At 32.1% G+C, this 21,263-nt stretch overlaps 1 protein-coding gene across 1 annotated transcript in view; it reads right to left on the reverse strand.

The window, feature by feature from the left end:
- LOC140440393 (probable peptidoglycan muropeptide transporter SLC46) overlaps positions 1–6,031 on the reverse strand; it is a 37,979-nt gene extending 31,948 nt beyond the window's left edge. Inside the window, exon 1 of the mRNA XM_072530870.1 lies at positions 5,930–6,031. Coding sequence (XP_072386971.1) covers positions 5,930–5,999 — 70 coding nt within the window. The 5' untranslated portion in view covers positions 6,000–6,031. The remainder of the gene's footprint in view (positions 1–5,929) is intronic.
- Between the last annotated feature and the right edge of the window lie 15,232 nt (positions 6,032–21,263).

Raw genomic sequence — 21,263 nt, forward strand, 5'->3', positions numbered from 1 at the left:
TTCGGTGTTGAAAGCGGTTTTTGGGATGTCTTCTTCTGCCATTTCTATCTGGTGAAACCCAGATGCTAAGTCTAGCGTGGTAAAGTACTGACAACGCCCTAATTTGTCCAAGAGATCAGTAATATTTGGAAGTGGATATCTATCTCCTAAGGTGATAGCATTTAAACGTCGGTAGTCAACTACAACGCGAAATTTAGGTTTGTTGGAGGCATCGAGTTTTTTAGGAACCACCCAAATCGGTGAGGACCATGGAGAACTAGACGGTCTGATGATATTTTGGTCTAACATGCCTTGAATTTGATTTTGGACTTCTTTACGATATATTTCCGGATATCTGTATGATTTAGAATATATTGGAATCTCGTTAGAAGTTTTTATATTATGTTTTATTTTATTAGTGAAAGACAATTGGTTGCCCTCAATATGAAAAATGTCCGAATATTCTCTTATTAGTTTTAAAATGGAATTCCGCTCTTCGGTATTCATATGTTCGGTACGGATTTTCGAAATATCAAATTTAAATTTTTCGGTATATATAGAATTAAGATTAGGATGATTTATTTGTTCGTATTCATCGAACTTTTCAACTTCTATTAGTGAACTTAAATCAACTTTAAAATGGGACTCTGATGAGTTCGTAATAGTGCATAGAGCTTCATTATTAACAACTCTTGTAATACATTGGGGAATTTCTAATTTTCCTAATTTTGTATACGGTACAATTACGTCACCATTTTCTATATTTTTTATGTTTAACCTAATTACTTGTTCGGAACGTGGAGACACTACTATACAATTCGTGCTGCCAGCGACCGGTCTATAATAGAAAATTTTAATTGAGCAAGTAGGTGTTTTTAGTAAATTATTTACTAAATCAATATTTGCTTGTAATAATTTTAAATTATCTAATCCTAATAAGCAATCGAAATAATCGTGAAACTTAAATATATGATAATTTAATTTTAGCGGCTTTTTATGCCTAAATATAGACGAAGAAGGAATTACGGTACAGAAATTTTCCTTGGTAGTTCCAAGAGCAGTAGAAATTTGAAATGGTTTTTTGTATATTGAATTTTTAAAATATTTGTCACCTATTTTTGGTGTAATAAAAGATTTAGTGCTCCCGGTATCTATTAAAACTTTTAAATTATGTTCAGGGAAAATTATGTACGGCAATTCGCATTCTTTGTTAGTTAGGTTTAATAATTCTACATGCTGTGGTTTTCTTCCGAGGCTAGCTCCTCTAAAAAATGGTCTTGGGATGAACTTTCAGGACAATCTATATTATCTATATTATAAAGTTCTTCCGCGATAATATTTTTATTTTGGCTTGCAAAATTATTGGGGTTACGGAAATGAGTCCTATTTTGGAAGTTTTGCGTTGGTCTGTACGTATTATTAGTTGTTGTACTCATTGGAGTAGGGTTTGGGAATTTTCTATTCGGATTTGGCTTGAAAGCATCATTGTTTCCATTAAAATTTGAGTTTTTGCTTGTACTAAGATTATTTTGGAAAGAAGATTGTCTCATATATTGAGAATTCGGAGGATATATAGGGTTTTTCTGTGTTGAAAATTGATTCCTTTGTGTGTATTGAATTTGGGGTTGATGTATAATTTGTTGATTTTGTCGGAAATTGGATTTTGGCCTGGATGAATAATTATTATTTTGATAAGGTTTGGGGTTTTTACTGTGAGAAGAATTATTTTGTTCGAGATATATTTGAAAATCGTTTGTCAGAATGCCTAATGCAGAATTTAAATCTGGAGGATTCTTTGTACGCATTAGGGTTCCAAGAGGTTCTTTTAACCCACGTAACAGTACTCTTAATGCTAAATTTCGGAAAAAGCTACCGAGAATATTAATCTCAACCATATGTTCAGTTTTTGTAGACAAAACAGATATTTGATGATTTAATAGGTGTTGAATTCGGTTATAAAAATCGAATGGAGATTCATTGCCTTGTTTTAAATCTGAAATTTCTATGCTTAAAGTATAAATATCTCTTTTATCTGAATACGAATTTATCAAAGCATCTTTTAAATCCTGCCAAGTTCTAAGAATACAAGAAGAAATATTAATTGCGGCTTCGCCTTTTATTTTTGCTATAATACTTGACATCAAATATTCATTTTGAAAATCATTTACATCCGCAGCATTATAAAATTTATTTACAAGTTTTTCGCAAATTTCTAAAAATCTAGGAAGTAATGTATGATTTCCATCAAAATCTGGAATCATATCTAAGTATTCTTTCTTTAATTGTGGAACTGCCATTTTAAATTTATTATTTAATTTTAATATTTCGGGAATTATTTTATTATTACTATTAAAATTTAAATTAGTTAAAATTGAGTCAGAATCTGTATCTGAGTTACTACTCTCTGAATAATCAGTATCTAGTGTTAAATTAGGCTCTCTATATGACATTAATTCACTTACAGTAATGTAGCGATCTTGTCCATGGAATACCTTGCTTTGGAACTGGATCTAGAGACACTCACAATATTCACTTGAAAGTCCCTCCGGTATAGAAGTACGAATCTTCTCGTCAGGTTACTCAATTCGCCCAACTGGAATTCACTTCGCGAATATGGTTCAAATGGTCAAAAAATCGTAGAAACGAACCGAGAGTTATATTCATTAACGCCCGTTTGACCATCCTACTGACTGCGCCAAATATATTTGAGTTTTCCAAAACTATATTTTTAAAAAATATTTATTTAACACAAAATACTAACAATAGGTTTTACTACGATAAAAGCAGAATCTAGACTAACTAACAATATGATTTTTTATACAGAAAGAAATATAATATTAAAAGTATAACATTCGGAACGTATGTTGTCTTAATCAGCGTTCTTCAGTTCACTGGACTTGGGTCATTACCTCATTAAAGCTTAGTTCGTAATTTATGGGTCGATAACTTATATATATATATATATATATATATATATATATATATATATATATATATATATATATATATATATAAATATATATATATATATACCTTGAAATTATACTGTCCATATATGGCGACCTGAACAAAGAAATAAGAGATCAAGTACAAAAATCAAATAGACTGGCAGAATGCCTTAATAACACTTTATGGCGAAACAGATACAATAACGCTGAGATAAAGTCAAGAATTTATAAACCCAGTGTAAGACCTATATTGATAATATGCCTCAGAAACAAGACCCGACCCAGCCACAACGCAAAGACTACTGGAAACGGCAGATGAGAGTACTGAGAAGAATTACATGTAATACGCTGAGAAATCGAAAGAAAAGTAAAGACATTAGAAGAAAATGTAACGTACAGTGTATGAACAAATGGAAACTAAATAAAAAAAACATGGAATAAACACATAAGCAGAATGGGAGAGACGCGTTCAAAATACAAATCGGCAGAAGAAGACTCGTACTACCGCATAAAGGATGTGGTGGCAACCTTCCACAAAGGTATTTATCAGCCAATGAACAAGTAGAATTGTTTATAAAGAGAAGTATTAATAATTGTTATTCTATGTTCGATTTCCTTATCAGAAAAATTAAAGCTTATCAGAAAAATTAAAAAGGATAAGAAACATCACATCAACATTCAAACAACCAATACACTGAGCTCTATTATGTCTAAAACCAAACCTGACGACACACAAGAGAGATCAAACAGCTGCGTCTATAAAATAGCTCGTGAATGCAACAATTTTTATTTTGGAGAAACCTCAAGACTATGTCAGGAAAAACGAACATAAAACATAAATTAAAAATAGAGATTTCGACAAATTACATATTTGCAAACATGCCTGGGACAATGAGCGCAGAATACAGTGGTAAGATGCATTAATATTTATAAAAGAAACAGACATGAAAAAAAGAAACATCAACGAATTAGCTCTTTTTTAACTTTTTTAAGTAAAGAAAAATGTGTAACATTAAAAAATCAGCATTATTCGCGTACAGTATTATTCCAAAATTGAAAAAATGAAAAGTAGCTTTGTTAAAAAAGAAAATAGTTACAACAAAGTAATATTTATGTCACTTGTTACTAATTTCTAGTATTTCCATTCTCGGCATCTCGGCATTCTCGGCATTCTCGGCAACATAACAGCCTGCATACGTATTGATATTTTGGTAATTAAACTTTGAACACCAAATTAGTCCAATTTGTCTTGAATTGTCTGAAGAGCCACACTAAGCTCGGGCAAATTGTTTGGGTTTGGTAGCCGAACTTGAATTCGTCTTTTTCATTGTGTCCCATGGATGTTCTATTGGATTGAGGTCTGTACTGGAAGCTGGCCAATTCATACCGATAACCCTGACGTCTTCTAAGTATTCATTGACGATTTGGCGATTCTATCATGGTGGGGACGCGTGTTATCGTTCATACAAATAAAATCAGAGGTACCACATGCACGTCTTAAGTGGCTGTTATATATCTTACTCTTGTAACAAACCCTTCATTCACAAGAACTAAGTCAGTACGGGCATCGGAACTTATACCAGCTCAAACCATAATTCACTCTTCTTGATAGAATATTCTGGCGGCAATATTTCATTAAGCAAATCGTTTTCCTTGCCTTCTCCAGATTCTTTCGCGACTGTGTAGTGACCTCAAGCAAAACCTGAAATCATCACAAAACAAAACGGTTCTTCAATTTGCGTAATTCCAGTTTTCGTGTTCCCATGCATAGATTAATCGACCTACATAGGTCGATATCGATATCGATATATAGGGATGGCCTTCTAGATAATAAATTGTCTTCATGAAGTTGTCGACTAACTGTCCACCAACTTACACCCATATTTCGGACTTCTTGCATACGATTTGTTAGCTCAATTGAAGTTGGATGTCTATCTTTTAAATACGAGCAAACCAAAAATCGATCATCGCATGCGGATATTGCTCTCCTACGGCATGATCATGACCTTTTAGTATAGTTGTTGTTCTAATTTAACCATTGAATGGCTCTTTGAACAGCACAACGACTTATCAGCTGGACGGTATAATATTGGCTACGATACTCTTGCATTAAAGTCACTACTCTTGAAGCATCCGTTGGTGTTAATTTCATTTTAATATATTTAAAAATTCTGATAATAAAATAATTTATAGAAATTAATAATTGTACTTATTCGGGGGTTTCTCTCGATTTATATATGTGATATAACATAAGTTCAAAGATTTAGAACTCGCAATAAATGGGAAATATGTCATGGATCGAATTGTTTGCACCTGAGTATATTTTTATTTTTAATTTAACATATCAGTAACCACTATCCATAATCACTTTATAAATGGCTATACAGGTAATAATTATTTAGCTTTTTTTTTGCAAGCCGTAAACTTTCTTAAAACTAGTGGTCGATTCCTATTCCAACAACAATATATGAATCAAATTACGTACTTAAGTTTTGTGTAGACTCTCACAAACTTGGCTATATTCCATAGAACTACATACGTTCTCTGATACAATATTTACTATTTCAAACCGAGTTATCTATTTATTTAATTATAGCTTCTACACACAATTTTAATTTAACTTTTTGGTACTTTCAACACTGTCTGTTTGGTTGTTTTTTGGTACCTTTAAACAATTACAATTGCAGAATCGGATTTACATCAACTGAAGGTAGAGAACTAATAATTAGAGATATCTGCGATATAATCTTAAATAGAATCTTCCTAGACAAAATTATATCTGATATTATTTACATAAATATTTTATACGATTAGTTTAAATAAAAATCATATTTTAAATTGAAATATAACTTTCTTGTACAAAGAAAATTTACAATGCTTAATTTGCCTAAAGTTTTTGATTATTTCATATTTATGTAACTTTTCTCATGAAAGCTTTAAAAAATATATTGCAAATAAACTTTATTTAAAAACTCGCAAAAAGAATAAAGCTGATTACTTACGCAACAAAGTTTGGCTAAGACTACATAGCACTAAAGGAATTTCCACAGGAAAATTAAATTTAAAAACCATTTTAATAGACTAAAATATGTTGTTAGATCTTGAAGAATTAGGTACTAGAAGAAAAATGTGGTTGTTGGAAATATATACTCTAAAGGGTAATCGTTAAGAGATAATCTCGTATTCTAATGATGTAAATAGAATATCATCGAATATGATAATGAATTACTAATTGTACTTTACATAAAGGTAATTGTTATACACTTTTTGTGCGTCTATCCATCTTATCTTTAACATGTATAAAGATACTGTTTGTGTTGGTCAAAATTGCAGTTTTTTCCTTTGTAGTAGTATTAAGTAGTAATCTTTAGAAAGATTATGAGCAAAATTAGCAGAAACAATAGAAAACACTCCAAAACATGATTCTATTATTTTATTTGGTGATTTAAACGCATACGTTTCACGTAAAAAGAGTAGTTTTCTTCAGTTAAAATTAATTTTAAAATATTAAATATTCAAAAGTGCTAAGGTATAAAAAACGCATATTACAGTTAAAGAGTAAGTTCATCTCACGTATGTTTATTGAGATTTTTCAATTATTTACACTGTTTAAGTAACGAGTGATATAAAAATTAACAATTTTGTCTGCTGTTAGTCGTACTTGTACCTGTAGCTTATAGAACTGGAATTTGAGAAGGCATATTAGGCCAGTCAAGTTTCAGCAGCCCAATAAAACATGAACACAAATGTCCAAATTGTAAGTTGTCCATTATTGACAATAAAAATACACTAAATTGATTCCTGTTTTAGCACTCTAAAGAGAACATATATGTCAAGTACAATTAAAATCCAATTTACCTTATCGGTAGTAATTAGTGCCTAATTTTGATTTATTATCGTATAAAAGTGATTTTTGGACAAGTTTTGTACGGATTGCTTTCATTATAATATTAAGTCATTAAAAATTATATTTAATTTATACAAAGTACATACCAGAAACTGGTTTCACTAGTCTGCTGGTTCTTGTTGGCCATCCAACTTAATGGCTTTAAATACAATTCTGACAGCAAAACCAGTTAAAGAAGAGATATAATACGAGGTTATTATCTGTGTCTACATGAGCAGTACTAATATAAACAGTATTTCTACAGTTTTTACCTTAACCATGGCCCTTCAAATTGCTATAAACAACATTCCAGCAACTACATCCCTCTTATACGTAAACGCTGCATAACATTCGCTACTACACCGAAACCATCTTTTCCAAAAAAAGAACAGACCAAAAAATATTTCCTGTGCATCCAGAGTCTCTAACAATAGGATCTGCATATATCTAGTGCACTAAAATCTCGTTGATCAACTTCTGAAATCCCTTCCGGCTATTTAAATCGGACCCCTCATTCTAAGTATTCAAAAACGTGTCTCCATAACAAAAAGAATATTAATTTCAAACATACCTCCTTACATTTCCCATAAAATGCAGTGAAGGGTCTTGGTCTCCAAATAGCCTTGCACGTATCCTTTCTAAAAGCAGGCATTCCAGGTGATGAATAATCCCACATATATATATATATATATATATATATATATATATATATATATATATATATATATATATATATATATATACATATATATATATATATATATATATATATATATATATATATATATATAATAAACTCTTAAATATTGGGGAAATCTGCAAGAAAGACTCTAATGAGTATCAATTGTTTCGCCGAACGTTTTCGCCAAAGAGAATTAATTTGGCTTCTTCAGGACTGAAAGAGAATAAATTATAATTAGCTACCATATATTATATATTAAAAACATTATTGATCTTACCGTAACTTAGAATTGTAAAGTTAGAATGTTAAAAAACTTTGCTAGTAACAACATAGTGGTGTTTTTTGTTACTATGTGCAAAAAAAGTTTTTTTAACGTTGGAAATGTATGGTAGCTTTAAACTTAAAACGCAAAGGTTTACCCAAGGTTAATCGAAAAACCCAATGTAACTACATTTAAAAGAAGGTAATTCTTTGAATTGTCGGCAATAACTAAATTTTTGATTGTTAGAAAGTTTAAATGTGAGGTTCTGTTTTAACCAGAACGCATGTGCTGACAATTCAAGTAGTTCTTTTGAATCTTTATGTCGTTAAGGTTCATTGGTAAAACCGAATGAAATTAAATCCCAGTATAGGGAAATATTATTTTAGATTTTCTTTTTTAATTATATTATATTGTTCATGTATTATTATAATAATATCTTATTGAGATGTATCTAAGAAAAGCAAGGGAATGTTATCTTTTTTAGTTAATGAAAATTAATTATTAAAGTAGGTTAGTTGTTAATGGATATATCAGTCAAGTTAGTTATCTGTGATGTTGTATTGTTCTTGGTATCTGATTTAAGTAAGAAGTGGTATATATCGCTTAGATTCTTAATGTCACTCTTAACATTGATGGAGAAATCGTTAAGGAAAATATAAGACATTTCAATGAAATCTCTTTTAGATTTATTGTTCTCACGGTGGAGAATTGTAGTGTTAGTATAGTCCATGAGATGACCAGTGGAATGGACATGTTTGGCTAATGCACAGTGGTCAGGGTGAAGTCGAGAATCACTTTTGTGTAGTGTACTACGTGATTTCAATAATTGAGATGTTTGGCCGATGTAGGAATTGCTGCAAGAGAGGCATGGAATGTTGTAGACAATGTTACTAAGCCTATCTATGGAAGTCTTATCTTTTATCTTAGAATAAAGATTATTAATTGTTAGGGCTGATCTACAAGCCACATTAAGTTTAATGTTGTTATTATTATTACCAAACCTATTTTCAACACTTTTCAGAATCCTTGTTAACCCCGGAGTGATATCTCTGAAATATGGTAATGAAAAATATTTGTTGATAGGGGTATCCGAGACTGGGTTCCCACTTAAGACATCAGGATCAGCATTGTTAGTCGCAAAGGAAGGTGAAATATCTTCGTTATGGATAGTATTAAACAAAATCTTATTCACTAATGGTGTTGGATAAGCGTTTGAAATAAAAAGTTTCTGTAGGATTTATATTTTATTACATATATATAGACATGTTTGTAATATAGTTGAGAAACTGGACTGTGGTTCCAAACTTGTTGCTCAAAGAATGCAATTTTTGTGCACTGCTTTGCACACAGGCTAAATTTAGTTCTAGCGGAATCAGTCGCACTCAATAAGACTTGCAAAGTATTTTTTCAAACCTTAAACGTAAAACTTTGAATTTCTCAAGAGGTTATTTGGAATTAGAGAAACGAAATTTTGATTTTAATTTTTTGCTTTAAGTTTTTTCTAAAATTTTTCCGTTATACAGACATTTTATTTGATGTATTGCAGACTAAATAGGATGATATTGGATTTTGTATTAAAAAAATTAACGAATTCGAAGTTCAAATCAACAGACAGTGGGAACAATTTGATATAATGTGGCAAAAAACTTGCGACCTCGAAGAGATGGAACTCAAGAGAAAACGCATTAAAATTGACGATGTAAGCGACACAAAAATATCTTATAATCGCCTTTTTTGTGAAATAATAGATAATATTTCCCAGAAGCTTAAAGAAAGATTTAAAAACCTTTGTAAGTTAAGATTTGTGGAGTTATGCAACTTCAATAAATATGCCAACTGTAGTTTCCCGGAAGAGGCTTTTAATTGTCTAAAAAAACATTATGCAAACTTTTTTGACATTCTTTCCCTGCATTCCCAACTGTGCGTGTTGTATGCTTCTCAACACTCTGTACACACTGATACTAGTTCTAAAATACTGACATTTCTTAAACAAACTGAACTGGATGAAGCATATAGTGAGGTTTAAAAATTATGTGACTTAGTGATGACAATACCTGTTACAAGTGCGTCTGTAGAACGAAGTTTTTCTGTACTAAAGCAGATTAAAAACTGTCAGAAATTCCACAAGTGAGGAGAGGCTAACTAACTTAGCGATTTTATCAATTAAAAAAGAACTTATTAAAGAAATGTCTGAAAATCCCAGTTTTTATAAGTCTGTCATTAACAAGTTTGCCAAGGATGACAGAAGAATAGAGCTGCACTACAAGTAAAAAGGTTACCTGCTTTAGATAATGTTTTAGTCAATTTTATAATACAGTCTGTGATCGTAGCTGTAGCCACTTTCTGTCACATGCTGTTGCGTGGACTTATTTCGTACGCTATAAATGATGACCATGGTAAGGAACCATGGACTCAATTGTATAGTGTGTGCAATATGAAGTGTGGAAAAAAAAATTGATATTCATTTTCATCACTAAGGATGGATCTAACTGATTGTGATAAAATATCCGTATTAGTATAGGAATGGTTGCTTGAATATTCCATAGTGCTAGATGTTGAATCGGCAGAATATAGTCTAGCATTAGAAGCTTGATGCTTAGTTTGTAGACAGTTTTCCGGGCATTTCTGAAACAAATATGATTGAATATGTTGGATTTATTATAAAGTTAATATTTCTGAAAAATTTTTCACTAATACGCAATAGATTTTTTAAAAACATCAAATTCCTTTTCCTTCACTGGTGTCTGAATGTGTTAACTGTGTTAACAATCTCCGACTTGCTAAAAGAAACATAATGTAAAATATCTATTAAGGTACCCACTTTTGTTTTCCTTACTTTATTTAATATAATCTTTTGCTAAGTTCTATTAAATTTTACATTTTTAGTTCCCAACTACCAAAGAAAAGCAAGAAGGGTAAAAAATCACCCAAAGCTTTTTCTACAAGGTAGAATTTTCCACAATGTAGTAGCGCACTGGATGGGAAACATATAATATTTAAATGACTTTTTATTTAAGCTCAAGACTATTTTCAGTGTATAAACATTGGAGCAAATAGAAAAGCATCTGATTTAAAGTCAACTTTGAAGTTCTCATTAAAAAATAATACACTAAATATGTCTGATAATACTGTTTTATAGTATTTGATGCGTTTCCATTACAAGATTATCTATGGAAAGTTTATTCTTATCGTGGCTTTTTAATCATAAATCAAACAATATTTAACTCTAGGTTATCATGCCCACGAAGAATCGTGAAAAATGCGTTTAGTATTCTTGTTTCCCGATTTCGTGTATTTGAAAAACCAATTACGTTGGGTCATGAAAGGTTGATGTTATTGTAAAATTAGTTTTTGCCCTACACATCTAGCTACAATAAACAAGCAGTACAGTCGTCAGAGATTTGACCTCCTAAAATCATACTACCAAGCTGAATTTTGCTGATAATATCAATTTTTGCATAGGTACCAAAAAAAATGAAAAAAAGTTTACCACTCCTATCCTTGGACTTTTCCCTAAAAACCCCTCGTAGGGGAAGAAAACGGAAAAAATCGATTTAGCAAGAATCTGTACGCCATAACAAAAATGTAGCTAAGATAATTTTAAATAAAAATCTTTATTATCATTTTGAATTGAATATATATGATTTTTAATGTTAGTTACGCACGCGAAATCAATTTTAAATAAAATATGTGTCAACTCGTCTTTGATCAGTGTCCAAACGACAAAAATTAAAATGCATTTTAAAGGTGAATACTGCAGCTTTCGTATGCATTTTTTGTATAGAGTCGTAAATGAACTTAGTTTCTACAAATCTGTTAAATATATAAACGTTGCTTGATTTTTGATTTTTTTCTACGATTCTCATGAGATCAATAAAATCTATCACTTTCTTTAATCGATCATAGTGGAATTTTCAGAGGAAGTTCCGCAGAGGAATTGGTAGAAAGCAGGCCTCTTGGTTGAAGAATATCAGGGAGTGGACAGGAATGAGGAAAGCTGAGCAACTCTTTAGAATAGCTCAAGACAGAGACAGTTTCGCCATGTTAATCGCCAACGTCAAGGGGACTTGATAGGGCACGTTAAGAAGAAGAAGTGGAATTTACATTGTTAGTGCCTTGTCTTCAAAACTTATAACATGAAATTTTGATTTTAAGATTTGTCAACAAATAGGAGGCATTTGAAATATGCCTAAGAAACGTAGAATTTACACTTTTACATTAAGACGATTGCACGTCACGGGAAATTCCTCCACGAAGACTGTGTTGGATGGAATTTGTAGCTGAAGTTGTATAGTTTCGAAAAACGTACTTGTGTAATAAAAAAAAGGAGTTTTAAATGTTTTATATTGTTTCTAATGTAAAAGGTTAAACCAGTGTTTTTTAGGCATTAGTTAAATGCCTCGCATTTGTTGACAGAACTCAAAACCGAAATAGGTTTTGAAGATTAGGTTCTAAGAATGGAAATTCTAGAAAGATTGATCAATAAAAGTAATTATATTGATCTTATGAAAATATTAAAAAATTGCAGAAATCGGACAAGTTTATATATTTAACACCTTTATAAAAACTGTCTTTATTAGCGACAAAATCCAAAAATTGCATACGAAAGCTGCACTTATCACCTTGATATCGCATTTTGATTTTTGTCGATAAGACACTCATCAAAAGGTATCGAATTTTTACCGTCGAGTTGATACAAATTATATTTAAAATTGATTTCGAGAATGTAACTGACATTCAAAATCACCGGTCACTTCAAGCGCTTTTTATGAGAGAACGGTTCATTCTACACAAAAACTGCTAATAAACATTTTTGTTCAAAATTATCTCACATTGCTACATTTTTTGTTTGATATATTTTTTCCAAGTCGTAGAGATTCTTGGTAAATCGATTTTTTCTATTTTTTCCGCCCTGTGCGGGGGGGGGTATTAGGAAGAAGCTAGTGGGTATAGTAGTAAACTTTTTTGCATATTTTTGGGGTCACAAAATTGACATTTTCAGAAAAATTCAGCTTATTCTTATAATTTTTTGAGGTTCACGGGCATTTTCGTCTCTGACGAGAGGAGAAATGTACAACTTATCTAAATAGAGGAATTTTCTATCAGGAAGATATTGAAAGTGGAATGATATTGTAAGGGCCGTAGAAAACCGAAAACAAAGGTAGAAGTTTACAAGATTTAACCACAATAAATAAGAGTCATAATTATTCTAAGATATAGAGTTAAAGTTAAAGATATATTAGCTGATTGGTTCTTGAATAACGGTGCTGTATTTTTGGCAAATGGGTATATCAAATTAATTTTTAAAATAAATAACGTGAAGCACATAAAAAACTTACAATTTCTGTTGTTTGAGTGTCTCCCTTAAGGTGGTGGCATATTATACTGCACGTATAGTTTCCGGAACGTAGCGCTTCCACTCCAGCAATTCGACTGCGAGTTCACATTTTCATACATAGAACGTTTCAGCTTGATGCGATAAATATGTGTTCTCGCTTTTCGCGACAAAAATTATGTGCAATTGCGCTTCTACTTGATGATGAAGAAAGAAAAACTGTAGTAAAAAAAAGGTTTGCAGTACATCCAATGCTAAGAGAAAGGAAAAAGAAAGGTGAATACTGGACTTTATACAAAGAATTAATTGATGACGATGAAAAATATTACAGATATTTTAGAATGAATAGAGTTCAGTTTGAATATATTTTAAATTTAATTACACCTTTAGTTAAAAAACAAAATACTACATTTAAAGAAGCAATTACACCTAAAGAAAAATTAGCTCTGTGTTTAAGGTAAGTTAAAGCAAAAGTTTCTATAAACAAAATTAACTCATTTATTTATAATCATAATATATAATCATAACAAATACTACTTAAAAAAATTAATAGTAGCAACATAAATTTTTATATACAGGGTGTCGGAAAAGTAGCGGAACAGTCGAATATTTCGCGAAATGAACATCGGATCGAAAAACTGAAAAATACGTTTTTCAATCATTTTCAAAAATCCATCGAATGAGATCAAAAACGCTTCACCCCCTAGAGGTGAGGCGGGGACTACCTTCATGAAAAAATAAGTAACATTTATTCGAAAAATTTTTTAGAATTGTTGATAAAGGGCGCTATAATCGGAAAAATACAATTAATACAAATAAAAAAAAAGAAAAAATACAAAAATCAACAATTCTAAAAAATATTTCAAATAAATGTTATTTAATCTTTCATAAGGAATCCAAAACTGCAATAAAAAACGGGGGTTGATATTTAAGATTTTAGAGCCCACCTCCAGGGTGTGCGACACCCTATCCCTATATAATTAAAAAAAAATCATTCGGTTTGAGAGGGGGGGTCGATTGCCTCCATCGCCTTTCCCTGGATCCGCCAATGTATGCTTTCGTTATCAAAAACCAAATTCTGTGAAACATATTCATTACAATTTGGGATATTGGATGCTGCAGATGATGGCATTGGCATAGAAACGTTAGAAGTCTTTGTTGATGTTGAACATTCCGATGTCTGAGGTGAGTGCATTGGTGTAATTGGCCCTGAATTATTATTATTAGGCTGATCATTATAGGCAGGATAGTTACCCCGATAGATGTATGGATTTCTCATCGCAGGTGGATTAGGATGAGTAATAGATTGTAGTTCTATCTCCCCGACAATTGAAGAAACTCTTGCTTTTTCCAGTGCTCTGTAATATGGTGGCATATTTTTTACAGTTTGGGCCAAACCATAAAAAAGCGCTTCAACTTCGTCTTTTTTCTGCACCACAGATGCAGCAGTACGTTCATTCTTTTTTTTCTTTGGCAAGTACGGAGTTTCAAATACAGTTCTTTTTGGGGCTTGTTTTTCGTAGTAGGACACCTCAGCATTCAAAGATTCTTCTTCAGTCTCTACTATCTCTTAGTCGGCCTCAGCTTCAGCTTGTGACTCTTCTTGTTCGGGCATTTCGATTGTCGAAATGGTAGACCTATCTTGAAGGAAAGGAAGAAGGAAGTTCATTTGTTCTTCAAACTTCCATTTTTTAATTATAATTGCGGCCTGGCCACTCTTTGTTTTTCACTTTTTTTGCTGTCGCCTAAACGCATCTCTAAGGGAATTCCATTGCTTTTTACAATCCTTAGCTGAAAAAAAAACATTAATTAACAATAAAATTTTATTTTAGGTTCCTAGCTACTAGGGGATTCGTTTAAAACAATTTCATATAGTTTTCGACTCGGACAGTCCACTGTCAAGTCAATCGTTATGGATGTTACAAATGCAATTATTTTGACTATGAAATCAGAATGTATTCCTGTCCCTGATCCTCACAAGTGGCAAGAAATAGCTCAAGAGTTTTGGGAATTGTGGAATTTCCCTAATTGCATTGGGGCAATCGATGGGAAACATGTTCAAATAATTGCTCCGGCAAATAGTGGTTCATTATTTTTTAATTATAAGATGGCCTTGGTGGATGCTAGGTATAAGTTCATTGCTGTAGACATAGGCAGCTATGGCAAGAATAGTGACGGAGGCATTTTTCATAATTCCTATTTAAAAAAATATTTAGAAAATGAAATTAAGTTAGAGGATAAACCTTTACCAGGAATAAAATTGAAGATGCCACATGTTATTGTAGGTGATGACGCTTTCCCCTTAAAGCCCTACTTAATGAGGCCATATCCTGCAGTTCAATGTGATCATAGAAAAACAACAATTCAATTACCGATTACCAAGAGCTAGGAGGGTGGTAGAAAATGCCTTTGGAATCTTATCTCAAAGATTTCGTATTTATAATAGAAGAATCCAATTGAAACCAGAATTTGTAGACAAGGTGGTACTAACTACGTACATATAACATAATTTTATTGGGGCCCATTCAGAACATTTATTAACTAATGACAAAAAAATGACGAGAAATTTACTAGTCTACCTAGACAGGGTGGAAATAATTCATTATTAGCATTCACAGTAAGGGACAACTGTACAACATTTTTTCAATCTGCTGCTGGAAAACTTGACTGGCAAAAATAATTTCTATGTATTTTGTGTAATTAATACATTTTAGACAGACTAAATATTTGTGGGATTATTTGATACCTACTTACCATTTTGTCCTAATTTGCGTGCGATTTCCCTCCAAATATTTTACTTTTTTATCTGCATCATGATAGCATTTATGATTGTAATTATATAAAATTTCTTCACCGCGTACGAGTTCAATTAATTTTTCGAAATCCATTTTAACACAAAGAATGTCACAAAGCAATAAAAACACATGCATAAATGACAAAATAGCCTCGAAAATTATTTTTATAAATACTCTGTATCAAAATCAAACAAATTCCTAAATAAACAACAAGGGGAAAACGACGAACATCTAATGCACATTATCCTTACCAACCGGTTACGGTTCGTTATGTAGCCGTCGGCATCAGTAAAATATTGTTACCGAAACGCTATGTTCCGGACAGTGTGCGTTGTTCATATTTAAAATCATTTAAATGATATTTTTGGAAACTAAACGCTTTGTGCTGGAAACGCAACGTGTACGATAATATGCCACGAACTTTATCTGAACCACTTCATGCAAAATTCTGTCGGAAACTGGGAACCACGGTACTTTCGGTTCATATCCGTCGTAAGCACCTATCCCGAACTTTTTGTTTTTTAAAATTTTTGGCATTCCTCAGTGAACGTATTTTAGCTTTAATATTACCTGATTAAAATCCATCAATTATCAATTGTCAATTAGTGAATCTTTGTATTTGTAACGATCAGGATTAACATCGCTCAACCACAAAAATACGAAGGTTTAATCGAGCAAGTTCAGTTTAAAATTACAACAAAATTGTGACTAGTGTATGAAAAGTTGTACGATTCTAAATTTACTGGCACAATGCATACACTTTTCGGACTTGCTTGCCAGTAACTGAGCACAGTATGTTATTACTTTCTTTACTTTATTTTTATCTATCAGTCCATCCTATTTTTTCTTGTAACATCCCTCGCAGTACCGTCTATTTTCCCGTGCCTTACTGTCTAATTTTGTAAATACGTGAGTATTAAGATTTACTTTTGTATGACGTGTACGTTCATAAAACTTGCCGCCATCAAATTTTAACAATTCTTCAATAACTGCATATCGAAAATCATTTATGGATATGTTAGTCTGGTCGGCCTTTATGTAGATGAAATTGGGCATTAACAATTGAAGTACCTAATAAAACTTTTATAGCTATTTTTTTGTACCAACGGACAGTTCGTCGCCAACGTTTTGTACCAACGGATTTATCTGATCGGATAAATTAATGGAGCTTTTACCTGAATTGTAATCAATTATCGCTATCGATTTTTGAATATTATTTCCCCGATATTAAAGTTGCACCATTTTAGCGTTGTGGCAGGTGATTAAAACCAAAACATCTTTTTTGTCATGCCACTTGAGGACACATATTTCTCTTTCATTTTCTCTGGCAATTACTTCATCTTTATTAAGTTTTTATTTATTACTTCATCTGGATTACCCTTGCGATTATTTCGCAAAGGGTTATTTCCGAGATAATGGGTGTTTTGTTATCCAAAAGAATGTGCGTTAATTGAAGGCTTGTATACCAGTTATCAGCTACACAAATTCTACCAGACCCTAAAAGACCTCGCTACAATTATACACTTAGGTTACACGTATAACCATTCTAAGTACATAATTTAAATATTTTGATGTCATATTTATGACACTTTTGTGGATTATACTGCTTGAAGATTAAACGTCCCTGAAACGGTACCATGGTTTCATCGATGCAAAATGTTTTCCCTGGTGTAAATACTTTTTGATAGTTACTTATGATTTGGTCTATAAGTGGTTGCACTTTATACAGTCGGTCTCCTTCTGGGCACTCAGAGTTATCTGAGAAGTGTCACATCTTCAGAAGTAACTGAAATCGGTTGAGGTTCATAATATTAGGGGCAACATTATTTTTGAACATCCATAATAATCTCGAATGGAATTAATTCGCAATATTCCCATGTAGCCCAGTAAACCTAGAAATTGTGCAATTTCCTTTCGTCGCTTCATCGGACATCTCGATGAATGTGTTGTCCGTTCATTTTGAACGTCTCCGGTGGGCCATGGCGGACACCTGTGTCTATACGTAGTTCGCGCCAAGCCAAAGCATATACCGGTGACCGCTCTATTTTTTTTTTAAATTGTTAACAAAAAATGGTTCAAATGGAGGGGATTCGATTTGATTGCGGATTAAATGTTAAAATTTTGTTTAAAATTGCTTTGGCCCAGAGGAACATTTTCGTGAAAAATCCTTGGCGTTTAACCTGTTATCTTACTAACGTGCCAACTGATGCTGATGCCAGCAAATACATTCATGTATAAACTACCCTGCAGCCAGGATTTAAAAAGTTACAACCTCTGATTTGCATAAACAAGCGGTTCATTAAGAGAATTATAGCCCGCATCTTGCCAAGATGCCTTCAAGATGTAATTCTGAAAGTGTTGCATTTTTGTCATTTAATTTAGAAAAATGCTTAGCTAGACCCATGCTTCAAAAAAATATTTCATTTTATAAAAGATCATTCTGGACTTTAAACCTCACTATCTACAGTTGTATAAATAGAAATAAACATGCCGTTTCTTTCGTTTAGGACGAATCAATAGGCGCTAGAGCAGAACAAGAAATAGCATCCTTTTTGAGACAATATATATTTTCCTTGCCGGCAAATATTAATGAAATTAATATGTACAATGACTGCTGTTCAGGACAAACAAGAAGTATTTATGTTGCTGTAATGTTGTATCTTTTGATAAAAGATTTTAACAGAAATTGAAGAGATCTTGTGATTAGTGTTGCCAAAAATCGGTCTTGGTCTTGCAGCTTCGGTCTTGTTCTTGCGTTTTCGCAAGACCAAGACCAAGACCAAGACCGCCTAATTTTAGCAAGACCAAGACCAAGACTAACCCTGCAAGATTTACGCAAGAACAAGACTAAGCCTGCGAGACTCTTGCGTCTTGCAGTTAGGACGGAGTGTCGTTTTAGCGAGTATTGTAGTTCGAGTATATGCTTAAAGACTCTATGAGATGCAAAAAAATATGTAATAAAAATTTGAAAAACTGGACCTATGCGCATTACGAACAATACGATAAACATACATCAAAATCATCAATCAAAACGTTCATTAAAACAACACATTTGACACGTGCTCAGAGGTCATAATTACAATTTAAAAATAAAATATTTTGTACATTCTTTTCCAGCATACGACTTCTTCGCTCTGAAAATAATTGTCCAGATTTTGAGAATAGCCGCCCTCTAATCATAAAATAATCTTGCATTTCCACGCCGACAGTAATATCGTATCCAATTTTTTTAAAATATGTCACCTTAGCTAATAAAAAATATAACACTTATTATTACGGACACCCACTTTTTTTCCCATTATAATTTAGTTAGGAGGAGTCTAAATAAACAAATCTTATCGGCCTAAGACTAAACATTGTTTCTGCTGAGTGTGCGATGAGATCATTCGGTTAAACCAAATTTGCTGAAAGAGCGCAACGAATATTCAAAAGTTTATTAATCACAGATAATGTCGCTTAGCGTGTAAAGAAAATGCCGAAATATTTAGAATAACGAAGTAACGATATATAATTCTCGGTTTGTTATTAGATACTTAGAGTATTGAATAGTAACGGACATTTATAGTAGTAGTTACTTTTTTGACATCATTAAACTTCATTTGACAAGTTTACAATTTGACATGGGGGACAAAGATTCAAATAGTTTTAGTCGGAGTAGTGAGCGTTGGAATTATAGATCTAAACGACCTAAAAGCAAATTTGATGAGTTTTTCGTAATAATTCATGCATCCCAAATTGCTTTGTTTAAATTGTGCCTACATAGAAAGGTTAAAATGAAAATGAAGAAACACTTCAGGTTTAAGGAAGCATCTAATCTTTTCACAAAAAAGAATTACAAATATTTCTTCCTAAAAAACCAAAATTCTGGTTTCTAAAAAAATGTTCCTACTACTTTATTTTGGTAAATTAATGTATTTATTAAGTAGATATCTCCTTAATTTAAAATAACTTCTTTTGATTATCATTGCTTTCTTACCTATTATTTATTTTTTCAAGTTAGTTTTTTAATTAAAAGTAGAGCTAAGCTTGTTAATAACATTTATGTTGCTTTAATAAGTGGATTATAGTTTGTTATTTAATCACCTAAAGAATATGTGCCCTTGATACCTGTATGTGGATTTTGCCACGTACCAATCTTTTTTAAGATTTCCATTTCATATATGGTGGAGGTTCATCAATACCTTTCTAGACAGAAAATGTTCTTTAAAATACAGTCAAGTTTATGTCATTAATTCGGTTTTTTTGTGTTTTACCCATGTTTGATTGACTTTTGTGGGGCATGGTAGATAGCTGGGTTAGTTAGAGCATAGGCACAAATCGCTTAGATCGTGGCTTCAAACTCCTCTAGTAATGTTTAATCAATAGCAATAGGCTAATGGGTAATTGCAAGACTTGCAAAACTCTTGCTGCAAGACCAAGACCGGGAGTGCAATACCAAGACCAAGACCTAGACCAGGTGTATTGGCGCAAGACCAAGAACAAGACTGTCCAAGTCTCGTCTTGTTCTTGCATTTGGGCAACACTACTTGTGATCAATCATAAATTTCTTGAACCGGGGCATACTCATCACGAAGCGGATACGATCCATGCAGCTATTGAAAAAGTCATGAAATATACAACTGTCAAAATAGAAGTACCCAAAGACTGGGCAAACTTAATTAGAATGGTTCTGAGAAATCCTTTTATTGAATTTATAGAAATGGAACAAAAAGATTTCCTGAATTTCTCACAAATTCTAAAAAGTCACTACGTGCATCGTAAACTAAACACTGACAATGAAAATATCTCCTGGCTTTAGATAAGATGGTTACAGTATCGCACAGATTCACTTTCAAAAGTTTCTTACAAAACATTTTTTGATTCAGATTATTTTAAGGTAATGCATTTTTCAAGAAAGAAAGCAACATATGCTACACGTTCAGCTCAACTGTCTGGACTTACATCAAGCAATAGTCCATGAGAAAATACGCTAACCCCACTAACCAATTAGAAAATTCCACAGATTATCAGATAAAAAAATTAAAGACCTTAAGAGCTTAATGCTTGACATTTCTGTATCAAACAGGTACTTTTATTAATGTATTTTTATGACATGTAAACACAAGGAATTTACTTGCCCATCTTTATTTTTAAGTAAAATATGTATCACAGATAATTTGTATTAAATTGCCTATGTCAATACACAATTAATAATTTATCTAAAATTTTTGTTTTAAGAAATGACTGTCACTCAAAAATAAAAAAAAGAAGAATTTTTGTCAAAAATCCGTAAAATAGTTTTTCTATCAGATGTCGCTATTGCGTCCATAACGAAGCCATTTTATTGTTGCTTCTTAAAAGACAGAAAAGATTAATTTTTCACGTTGAGAACGCCTA

The sequence above is a fragment of the Diabrotica undecimpunctata genome, chromosome 1, assembly GCF_040954645.1.
Source record: "Diabrotica undecimpunctata isolate CICGRU chromosome 1, icDiaUnde3, whole genome shotgun sequence".
Taxonomy (NCBI): domain Eukaryota; kingdom Metazoa; phylum Arthropoda; class Insecta; order Coleoptera; family Chrysomelidae; genus Diabrotica; species Diabrotica undecimpunctata.